The following is an 11577-nucleotide window of genomic DNA, read 5'->3' as shown; positions in this document are numbered from 1 at the left end:
CCAGGTGGGGGGCGGCCCGGGGCCCACCGGAGCGCAGCCCCCCGCAGCCGGGCGAGCGGCGCGCCCCCGGCTCTAGCTGGACCTGGAGGGAGCCCCGAAGCTCCGGCCCGCGGGGGTCCCGGACCCCGTCCTTCCCCGGGTGGGGGTGCGGTGCCCGCCCCGTGCCCGGCCCCCCTCCAGCTGGGCCCTGGCCGGGCAGCCATGGCTGACGAGAAGACCTTCCGCATCGGCTTCATCGTGCTGGGGCTCTTCCTGCTGGCTCTCGGCACGTTCCTCATGAGCCACGACCGGCCCCAGGTCTATGGTACCTTCTACGCCATGGGCTGCGTCATGGTGATCGGGGGCGTCGTCTGGAGCATGTGCCAGTGCTACCCCAAGGTAGGCGGAGGCGGCGGCACGTGGGCTGCGGGCCGGCCTGGGGGGCTCTCGGGCTGTGCCTCTGGGTCCCGCATAGCCCCCCACTCTCCACTGGTCTTCTCATCCTCCCCTAATTGACTCTCTTTTCTTCTTTGCCTTCATGAGCACCCATGTATCCATCCCTCCCTGCATCCCTCCTTCCATCCCTCCTTCCATCCATCTATCCCCCATCCCTCCCTCCCTCCCTTCCTCAGCATAAGGATTGATCAGAAGCCCCCTGGGCCTGGAGCCCTGAGCCATGTGGGAGACACACTGAGACCCAACGCACAATCACGTGCTCGAACCCAGCGTTGTTAAGGTGTGTTTGCTGCCTGCCAGGCACCCCTGCGTTCACGGGGCAGCTGTCCTCATCCTGAGCTTTTGGGTACCGTCTGTAGCTCCTTGTTATTTTATTTTTTAAGTGTATTTATTTATTTTTGAGAGAGAGAGGAAGGGAGAGCAAGGGAGGGGCAGAGAGGGAAAGAGAAGGAATCCCAAGCAGGCTGTGCCCCAACAGTGCAGATGCAGGGCTCGAACTCACGAACCGGGAGATCATGGCCTAAGCTGAGGTCGGATGCTTAACTGACTGAGCCCCCTGGTGCCCCCGTAGTTCCATTTTAGAGTGGCGAAGTGCTGGAAGCAGGAAGGTGAGGTCCCTCAGCCTCTAAGTGTGCAGGTTGGGGTTGAGCTAGGAGGTGTGTGTCCGTCTCGGAGAGCTGTCCCTGTGTCCCAGAGCCGCTGAGAGTTCCAGGGTGGGGCAGGTGTGGCTTTGACGGTGTGGGCTGGGCAGTGCTCTGTCCTTCAGTGTCAATGCCCTCCTGGCCGTATAAGTGATTTGATGATGAGAAGAACCGTGGTTTGGGGGTCCTGAGTTCTAGTTCCTGCTCTGTCTCAAACGTTCTGTGTGACCTTGGTCTTTCCGAGCCTCAGTTTCTTTCATCTGTGAAATGGGCTTCAAGCTCCTATTTCTCCCAGCCCCCCAGAGTTATTATGAAGAACAGAGGAGAGATGGGATGTAGGAATGTTTTCTGAACTGTTGGGTATTGTATTTAGGAGAAAGGCTTCTCCAGTCTCACTGGTCCCCCCGACAATGTGCAGCCCATGTCAGGAGTTGTAAGCTGTCAGTGCCCAGAGAGGATGAGTGACTTTTCCAAAGTCACACAGCTGGTCAGGCAGACCCAGGGAGACAAGGAGACAAGCACGGATTCTAACTTGGGCTCTGGTTCCCACTGCCTGGAAGACTTTGGTCAAGCCTCTTCCTTCTCTGAGCCTCAGTTTCCTCTATGTACAATGTGTGTGTCAGGAAGAGCGTGTGAGAAAGGGGGTGCCTCTAAGGATGTGGAGGGCTCCAGCCCCCACACCCTGCAGCCCGCTCCTCCCTCCCACCGGGGTGGCCGTGCTCAGGGGCCCGGGGGAGGAGGGAGGAAGCTCCTGGGGGCCTGGACGGCTCTCCCCCGCCCTGCCCCCGCTGTGGGCCAGCCCAGGGCTGTGAGCGTGTTTGCAGCTGGGGCGGCCTGGACTGGTTTGTACTCATTCACTGGGAAGTTTACAGTCAACCGGCCTCTGTCTGTGCGATGCCCTAAGCGGAGGTCACTGGGAGAAGAGGTCCGTGGGGCCCTGGCCGCCTGCCTCACCTCCTCCATTGTCACCCTTCTCCCTGAAAGGAGGCTGCATCCTGGGGCCCAGCAAGGGGATGGCAGGGGTGTGGAGGGCGGTGTCCTTCCTGCCCTCTGCCCCTTTACCAGAGGTTGGGGGTGGCAGGTGAGGGAGCGGGAGGCGGTGGGGAGTCAGGGAGTGAGGGGGGAGGGCCTCTTTCTGGGTATTAATGAGTAACTGTTGATAGATTCACGTGTTCAGGTGCTTAGAGGCAGCATGGCCGGGTAGGGACAGCACACACTTAGAGTCCTCCGGGCCTAGATTCAAATCCCTCCTCCCTACGCCCCTCTTCTGTGACCTTGGCAGGGGGCGCCCCCCCCCCCCAGCCTCCCGCAGCAGCCTTGCACGCCCAGCTGGGGGAGCAGGGGATCAGTATCAAACCTTGTCCTGTGGACTGGGGTTTGTGGCATTGGGCAGGCCCCTCTGCGTGCGCGGGCGTGAGCACTGGTGTGGGCGGTGTGTTTCCAAGTCGCAGGCCGTTAGAGCCTGCACACCTAGGCGAGGAGGGGAAGCGTGCCGTGGCCAGGGACACCAGCCAGGGGAGAGGCCCCGGCTCCCTCATTGTCTCGTGCCCTCGGCAAACGCTGGCCTGACAAATGGGAAGTTTCCGGATTGAAACGAATATAAATACAAGGGAATGGAATCAGCCAATTGAGATAGGAGAGTAGCCTGAGTTCAGCTGGCCCTGTCTTTGAGGGGCTGGGGATCTCGCGGGGTGGGGGGGTACAATTTTCTGCCTGTCGGGGAGAGAGCAGGCTTCCCAGAGAAGACGAGCAGGCCCGTGTAGGTTGGGTGGAAGCCCGCCAGGCAGAGAAGATGGGGAGGGACTGGCCAGGGAGGAGGGCCAGCATGCTCAAAGACAGGAGGCAGAAGCGCAAGCAGAGTGCGGGTGGACATGGCTGCTGCGCGGGCAGGTGGAAAGGAAGCTGAGACAGAGCGGGCCCGGCTCTGTGGGGCCTGGGGACACGATTAGCCTTGCGCTTCAGGGAAGTCCCGCGGCTGGCATCTGAAAGGTGGAAGGATCGGGAGCAATCGGGCCAGTGGAGGAGGACCTCTCTTCATTGGTCCAGGCAAGAGATGATGGGCCCCTGGACTAAGGAGAATTTGAACCCAAGGCCGTAGGAGCTGAGAAGACATGTGTAGCTCGTCACATGTGCGGGGCGGGCCGCGGCCAGGCATAGCACTGGCACTTCCGCTGAGCTTATCCCATTGAATTCCTGAAGTGGACTCGGGCAGGTGTGGTGGCTGGCTGGACCTCAGGCACGGCGGAGCCGGAGGAATTGGGGCAAGTCTGGGAGACGGGCAGCCAGGGGCGCTGTGCCCATGGGCTGAGGGGAGAAGGGAAGGGTTGGCAGAGGAAGCAGGGCCTCTCCCTAGGCCGGCTTCAGTTTCTACCCACAGTTCCCCCAAACCCCTCTCCTGCCGGCTCTACTGGAAGCCGGGACCAGGCCCCTGATCGGTGGTTGATGGATCTATACTCTCCTCGGCTCTCCCTCGCTCCCTCTGCTATCTCCCTTTGGGGACCGCTCGGTGCTCTGCCTGAACACAAATCAGCCTGTGTACTTGTCTTCTGGGGACTCGTCCAGGGCTCCCGTTGCTTCTGGGTGATGTCCTGGGGTCCTCATAGTCTGGTACCCCACACCAGTTTCACCTCTGCCTGTCCCTCTCTCTTTGAAGGACTTGTGTTCTAACATGCTCCAGCCTCTCCTTCCCTCTTCAGGCTTTTCCCTGTGGTGATAATGGTGAGGGTGTATCATGATGTTAAGGAAGGTAATAGTGATGAGGACAGTGGTGTTGGTGGAGATGATGGTGGTGACTGTGATGGTGATGATATGATGTTGGTGATGGAGATCATGATGGTGATGGCGATGGTGATGGTGATGAGGGTGATGCTGATCTTGATGGAGATGATGATGGTGACGATGGTGATGGAGAAATGGTGGTGATGGTGATGGTGGTGGTGATGGTGATGATGTTGATGGAGATGGTGGTGGTGGTGGTAAGGATATAATGATGATGTTGATGGAGATTATGACTGTGGAGGTGGTGATGGTGATGATGTTGATGGACATGATGATGGTGGCAGTGGTGGTGGTTATGATACGACGGTGATGGTGACAGAGATGGTGGTGGTGATGGTTGTGGGGGTGGCAGTAGTGTGGATGATGATGATGATGATGGTGATGAGGAAGGGAGGGAGGTGGTGACTGAGCCCTGAGGTAATGAGGTAGAGGAATGGGCAGCTTCTAAGAAGGACAGAGCCAGCTGGCAAGTCAGGGCATCTTTGGTAGGTGTGGAAGACACCAAGACCCTTGCCTTATTTCTAGACATTTAGGGGAAGCTGGCCACTCCTAGGAGCTCTAAGATCCCCTCTGTCCATCATCCCTGCTTGCCAACAGGAGGGGGCTTTCCGGGTGCAGACAAGTGTCTTTTACTCATCGTGCTCTGTAGGAAGAGACAGAGGGGCTGCTACTTAGGACCCCGGTATCATACAGTAGGGTCTCGTTACATATAGGTTCAACAGATTTTCAGCTGAGGACAGCATACTCAGAGAGGTCAGACAACTTCACCTTCAGTAGCATCAAACTATGGTTTACTGAGCAGCCACTATATGCCCAGCACTGTGCTGGGGCATTCTCATACATTGTCTCGTGGGGTCCTCACAGCAACCCCAGGGGACAGGTCTCACTAGCCGTATTAAAAAAAATGTGGTAAAATACACATTGCATAAAGTTAACCATTTTTAAGTGTACAGGTCAGTAGTGTTAATTAAATTCACATTGTCGTGCGCCGATCTCCACAGCTCTTTTCCTCTTGCAGGACTGAAGCTCTGTTCTACCCATTAAACAATAACTCCCCACCCCCTCCCTCCAGACTGTGACAACTGCCATTCTACTCTCTGTCTCTATGAATTTGGCTACTGAAGCTACCTCATATAAGTGGACTTCTACAGAATTTGTCTTCCTGTTACCGGCTTTTTTTTAATGTTTATTTTTGAAAGAGCACAAGTAGGGGAGGGGCAGAGAGAGAGGGACAGAGGATCCGAAGCGGGGTCCGCGCTGACAGACTGACATCAATGAGCCCGATGTGGGGCTTGAATCCACAAACTGCGAGATCGTGACCTGAGCTGAAGTTGGATGCTCAACTGATTGAACCACCCAGGCGCTCCTGTTACTGGCTTATTCCTTCAGGGTTCATCCATGCTGTAGCCTGTGTTCGAACTTCCCCTCGTTTTTAAGGCCAAATAAGGTTCCACTGCATCCATGTACCACGCTTTATCTATTCATCTGTTGCTGGACACTTGGGGTGTTTCCACCTTTTGGCTGTTGTGAACAATGCTGCAGATACCTCCTCTAGGCTAGCCCATTTTACAGAGGAGCACATAGAGGCTCTGAGAGGAGGGATGATCTGCTCCAGGAAGGACTCTTCCCCAGTCTCCCCGACTTCCAAAGCAGGCTCCTTCTGTCTCACCCCACTGCCTCCTTTATGACCTGCCTCTCCTCTGCCACCCAGTGGCCATTCCATTACTGCACTTGCAGAGACCTCTTGATCCCTGGAAGCTCAAGGACAGGGACTAGTGGGTGTAACCTCAGCCATTCACTCCCCCCCAGCCTCTGTGCCAAGAAATCTATGAGAGTAACCTGCCCTCCACTCACTCACCAGATAGGCATGAAGCACCTGCTCTGTGTCAGGCACATTCTGGGCACTGGATGAGGACCCTGGGAAATGACAAGATACCACCTCCTCCAGCCCAGGGGTGTTTGTCTCATTTGCTTGCTGCTGCCCCCTAGGGCCAAGGAGAGTGCTTGGCACACAGCTGGTGCTCAGTAAATGTCTTTTGGGTGAATGAAGACCTGGGTGGGGGCAGGAGCCTAGAGATCCTTCCACCCCCTGGTGCTGGGCCCTGAGCTGGCCCTTCTCCTGTCACCCGGGGAGGCCCTCCTGGCCAGGACGGGTCGGGGAGCTGCAGAGAAGCCTTTTCTCCTTTGCCTTGCAGATCACCTTCATACCTGCTGACTCGGACTTCCAAGGCATCCTGTCCCCAAAGGCGCTGGGCCTGCTGGAGAATGGGCTGGCCGCGGAGATGAAGAGGTAGGCACCAGGCCCTCTGGGGCGGGGGTGGGGCAGCAGCAGCCCCTCAGGCTAGCCTCCTCTTACAGAGGACAGTGATGGAGTCGGATGGGAGGGGTGGGGGGGTGCCTCCCCTGCTCCCTGCAGGGTCTGCTTTGCCCCCCCCTCAGTTACTGAGAACAAGCTATTAATAATCAGCGACTGTTCTGAACTCGCAATTCTAGGAGGCAGGCATTATTATTCCCATTTTACAGATGAGGAAACTGAGGCTCAGGGACTTTGTCCAGTCTTGGAGCGACTTAGGGGCAGACTGAAAATCCACAACAGGTGTGGCCCTAAATCCCAAACAGCTGTGACAGCTACTATGGCAAACAAGGGGCATGTTGCTGGCCAAGCACAGCCCTGTGGGATTTGGGGAAAGTGACTTACCTCTCTTTGCCCCACCTGTAAAATAGGGGTACTAATAGCACCTTTCTCCTAGGGTTTCGGGGAGAGATAAGTGAGATAATATAAGCAAAGTGATAAGAACAGAACCTGGTGCATGGCAGGCCCTCTCTCTAAGCGTGTCACCATGTGTATGAACTGCTTCCTTTCCACCCGAGACCAAATTAGGTATTTTGCACTCATTACTTCCGTCAGTCCTCATAGGAACCCTTTACACAGATGTGGAAACTGAGGCTCAGAAAGGACAATCACAGGCCTCAAACCTTGTAGGGAGTCAGTGATGGGCCAGACCAGACCTGCCTCCTTGAAGGTGCCAAGCCTGGCTCGCTGGGACACAGCAGCAAGCCCTCCAGCCCTGGGGCGGGAGTGCGACCAGTCACCCTCCCCAGCCCCAAAGGCTGTGACTTTGTGCTCAGAGGGCCAAGCTGCACGTCCAGGGTCTGTGACCAGGGCCTTGGAACTCTCTGCTTTGCTTGGGGAGGGAGGCAGTGAAGGTGTTTTCTGTTCCTGGCTCCCAGAGTGACTGAATGACCCCAGGGGAAGGAGGTGGCTAGACCCTGGGTGGGCATAGGGTCAGCCTCGGGGCCGGGCGCACAGGAAGGGCCCCTCCACAGAGCTGCTGCTCAGGCTCCTCCTGTATGACCCTGGGCAAGGGAACCAGTCTCTGAACCTCACTTTCCAGAGGGCTGTAGAGAGGGTAGAGAACGTGATGGCCGGAGCCCTCGCATGCCACTTGGTGTCCGAGGCCCTCAGGGCGAACTGGCTGAAGTCTCAGTGCCTCCGTTATGGTGGGATGAGATGAGCTCCCTGACAGAGCCTGGCGGGCAAGGAGCACTTGATAGCTGGGCTGTTGTCCTCAGCCGGGCAATGGGGACCATCACTGGGCTCCAAGGTGGTGCTCAGCTAAATGGGATGGTGAGTGTGGGCCTTTAGCCCGCTCTCTGAAAGGCGGCCCACTCTCAGCCGACGCGACTGGTGTGCATCTCCCAGCTGTGCTCCTGGGGTTAACTTTGGAGACGTGGAGTAAAAGGATCAGTGGACTGAGAGTCTGAGCTCTGCCACTCCTTTGTGGGCCTCAGCGTTCTCGTCCATGAACTGGGTACAGTTACATCCCCCAAAGACTCCTTTGAGATCCGGGGAGACCAGATGTCCAGAGAGGGAGGGCAGGGGTGGGGGCGACGCCAGTGTCTCCTCCTGTGTGTGATGTCTGCCCACCTACCTGCCTGTCCTTTCTTGGATGTGTGCTCTGTCCCACCCAGCCCCCAGCCCCCGTACGTCAGGCTGTGGGAGGAGGCCGCCTATGACCAGAGCCTGCCGGACTTCAGCCACATCCAGATGAAGGTCATGGGCTACCGCGAGGACCCCCGCCCCTTGCTGGCCCCTGAGCCGGGACAGCCGCAGCTGGGATCCAGTGCTGGAGGAGAAGGTGGCCCTGGTGAGGCTCAGGCCTGGACGGAGGCCGCGGTGGTCATCCACAGGGGCTCAGAGGAAGACGGGGGAGAAAGAAGCTCGACTGAGAGCAGGCCTGAGTGAGTGCACCGGGTGCAGCAGTGGGGGTGCTGCCCAGTCCCGGGGGTGATGGAGGAGGGGCTGTGGACTGCTGACGGCAGTGGGGGACGTTTGGGAGCAGAGCTGGCATGGGGGCGGGGACACCCTGAGAGGCAGCCGGTGTAGCAGACGCATGATCTGGGCTTGGGCGGCCAGGCCTGGGTTCACATCCCAGCTCCTCTGCTGTGTAGCCTTGGCAAGGTTCTTATCCTCCTGGGCGTCAGTTTCCCCACGTGGGAATAATCACTCCTACTCCACAGGCTTGTTGTGAGAACTGGGACAGAGTGCCGGGCACACCACAGCCCCTGGCACTCTCAGAATGCTCGTGGTCAGTTCCCCGGGGGCAGGGAGCCCAACGACCTGAGTTCAAACATGGGCTCTGCCGCCTACGTGCTCTGTGACCTTGGACAGGGCGGTTGCCACCCACCTCTTTCCTGGCTGCTTATGAACCCAGCTTCTCATGCATCCATTTCCCCACTTATCCTACCGCCGTCATTGGCACCTACTGCCTGCCCCCCCCCCGCCTTGAGGGCCCCCCACCCCTCTGGAGCCCCCTGTCTAATGTGGGATGCAGACGAGGGAACTGAACGTGGCCCCTGAATGGCTGCGGAGGGAGAGGAAGGACCCGGTGTGGATAATAACATAACAATGCCCATTTCTTGAGCACCTACTGTGTGCCAGGAAAGTGCTCTGCACACACTATGTGCTCTACTCCTCAGAGACAACCATAGGAGTGAGTACGATGATTTCTCCCACTTGACAGGGGAGGAAACTGAGGCCCAGACAGGTGAACTCGCCTGCCCCGGGCCTTGCAGCCAGTGGCTGGAATTCAGACCCAGGCACTCTGACTCAGGGCTGCCCTTGCCCTCTCGGCCTTTGCTCCTGCAGCCTGGAGGCCTGTCCCCAGGGCCCCGCACCCCTGGCGTCCTTCCAAGACGACCTGGATGTGGACTCCAACGAGGGTGGCGGCCTCAGCTCGTCTCCACCCGATGGCGGCGAGCCCCCTGCCCCGCCCGGGGAGCCCTGGGCCCGCAAGCACCAGCTGGACCGCTTCCGTGACTTTGCCCTGATCGACGCCCCCGCGGAGGACGCGCCTCCAGAGCGGCAGTGGTCCCGCTCAAGGACAAGGGAGGAGGAAGACGAGGCTTCAGACGGAGGCACAGAGGAGCCGGAGCAGGAGGAGGAGGAGGACTTGTACTACGGGCTGCCGGACAGCCCTGGGGACCCCCTTCCGGACAAGGAACTGGGCTTTGAGCCCGACGCCCAGGGCTGAGATGGGCCCACTCCCCGGGCTTTCTAGCCCTGCGCCGCTGCTCATCCCCACCCGACCTCATGGGGCCTCCACGTCCCTGTCTGCCAAATGGGCCTGTGTGGAGGTTCGGCCGAGCCGGTGGGCCCGAGAGCGCTCTGAGGGCTCAAAGAAGTGCATGGGGAGGGGATGTTTGCCGTCAGTGGACTGCTGCTCTCCAGCTATTAGTTTTCTCTGGTGAAGCTTTGGAGGCAGAGGAGGATTCACTGAGAAGATTCGCAGCCACGGGGGCCCTCAAGAGCCTTTTCCGCCTCCCCCCTCCCGGCCCAAAGCTGACCTCTGAGCGGGACCCAACCTGGTGCCGCCCCCCCGAGGCCCTGAGCCTCTGGGAAGGTCTCTCGGGGCTCCCGTTCCTGTAGAGTCTTGGGGCCACCACATCCCTCCCGCCCCATGCCATACCAGGTGGATGGTGAGATCCGGTTCATTCCGAGCTAACCTCGGCCCGCCCACATCCCTCCTGTGGCTCCCACCCCTGGGTCCAAAGCCTCCCGTGAGTCACCGGCTTCCTCCCTGCTCAGCCCCACGGCACAACCTCCTCCCCTCCAACCCCACGCCACCTCCCATTGCCCCAAGCCCGTCCCAAGTCGTCCCCTCCACCAGCGTGTCTGGCGAATTCACGCTCATCCTTCAAACGCCTCCCCGAAAGCTTTGCCTGCTGTTACCACCTCCTGGAACGAGTTCCTTCCGGGATCTCCAGAGTTGGGCCTTGAACTCTCACTGCCAGAGCAGGGCTGCCTGCCCACGGCGTGCGCGTTTGCTCTCCTCGCTTCAGTATGTCCTGCGCTCAGGTCAGTGGTCACCGAAGGTTTACAAGCCTGACTGGAGCCTTCCGCAGGAGATGCCCCTTCCCCAGCCCCGAACTCTCAGACCCCCACCCCGTCACTCTCTGGCATTCAGACCTCCAAATGGCATGCACAGGAGTCACAAAGGCGGGCAGAAAGCCCCCCAGAAACCCCCTTCCCTGCAGAGTACATCTGCACTGGCTTAGGACTGTGGCTAAAATGAAGCCTCCTGGCTTGATTCAGTTCGATTCGGGTGACATTTACTGAGTACCTACTGTGTGCCGGAATGTTTAGGGGCAGAGAGATCTGAACTTAGAAGGGCCTTGCCCTCCAAGAGCTTACAATCTACTGAGCTTGGTGTCTTGTAAGTTAGGAACTGAGTGCAGAGTAAAAGCCAAGGCGGGAGCAGAGAGGCTCACAGAGGACACACCAGGAGCAGTAGAGTGACACCCTCACAGCCATCTGGGGCCATTGAATACAGTGATGACTAGCTCAGGCTGCCTGAGCTGCCCCCAAAGATACATCGTCCTGCAGCTCCCAGTGTGATGCTCATATGAGGCTGATCTCTGCCAACGCCTGGGGCCCCAGCACAGACAGTGGCAGCCTCAGAGAGAAGGCCAGTGACACTGTGTCACACCAGGCCCGGGCGCTCAGAACCTGCACCCTGGGACTAGGTTAGAGGTGGGGGTCTCGGCTGAGGGAGGGGGATGCCCCCTGTGCTGAGTCAGAAGTACAAGCCCCTGTGGGCGCCTGGCTGGCTCAGCCGGTTGAGTGTCCGACTTTGGCTCAGGTCATGATCTCACGGTCTATGGGTTTGAGCCCCGCGTCGGGCTCTGTGCTGACAGCTCAGAGCCTGGAGCCTGCTTTGGATTCTGTGTCTCCCTCTCTCCCTGCCCCTCCCCCACTTGCACTCTGTCTCTCAAAAATAAACATTAAAAATTTAAAAAGTACACGTCCCTGGAGACACACTCCCCCTTCGTTCTGGGTCATTACCACTTCTATTAGGAAAGCCTCTGTAGTGAAGGGCGTCCCGGGGCTCATCCCCTCTGCTGTCACATGCTCCTGCTAGGTGGCCCTGAGACTGTGGACAGTAAGGTGCAGTGTGCTCCTGGGCCCTGCTTACTAAGGCAAGGGAGCAGGGGACCTGCATCAGAAGGGGCATCTGGGCAAATAGCTAAAATAAAGTTTTCACTGTTTAAAGGGGTCACCTTCACCTGCAAATTATTTTATGTGTAACCACCACCCACCCCCGCTCTGGGCAGGATAAATAAGGCATCGTGCCTGGCCGGCCCGGTGGACACTCTCTGGAAAGTGAGCACCAACCATGGCAGTGTGACCACGTGGGACAGTTGTGTGGCACAGAATCTCAGG

The 11577-nt window shown here is 58.5% G+C and overlaps 1 protein-coding gene across 1 annotated transcript; it reads left to right on the top strand.

The window, feature by feature from the left end:
* The first annotated feature begins 201 nt into the window (after window positions 1-201).
* Window positions 202-9388, top strand: BSND (barttin CLCNK type accessory subunit beta). The gene is made up of 4 exons (XM_039238176.1): window positions 202-378; window positions 6050-6143; window positions 7820-8096; window positions 9004-9388. Exons 1-4 carry the CDS (start codon window positions 202-204, stop codon window positions 9386-9388), a joined length of 933 nt encoding a protein of 310 aa, XP_039094107.1.
* Window positions 9389-11577: the final 2189 nt, after the last annotated feature.

The sequence above is a fragment of the Hyaena hyaena genome, unplaced genomic scaffold (assembly GCF_003009895.1).
Source record: "Hyaena hyaena isolate Hyena2069 unplaced genomic scaffold, ASM300989v1 scaffold_5, whole genome shotgun sequence".
NCBI classification, from domain to species: domain Eukaryota; kingdom Metazoa; phylum Chordata; class Mammalia; order Carnivora; family Hyaenidae; genus Hyaena; species Hyaena hyaena.
Note: the sequence above shows the minus strand (reverse complement) of the source record. Positions and strands in the feature narration are given on the sequence as shown.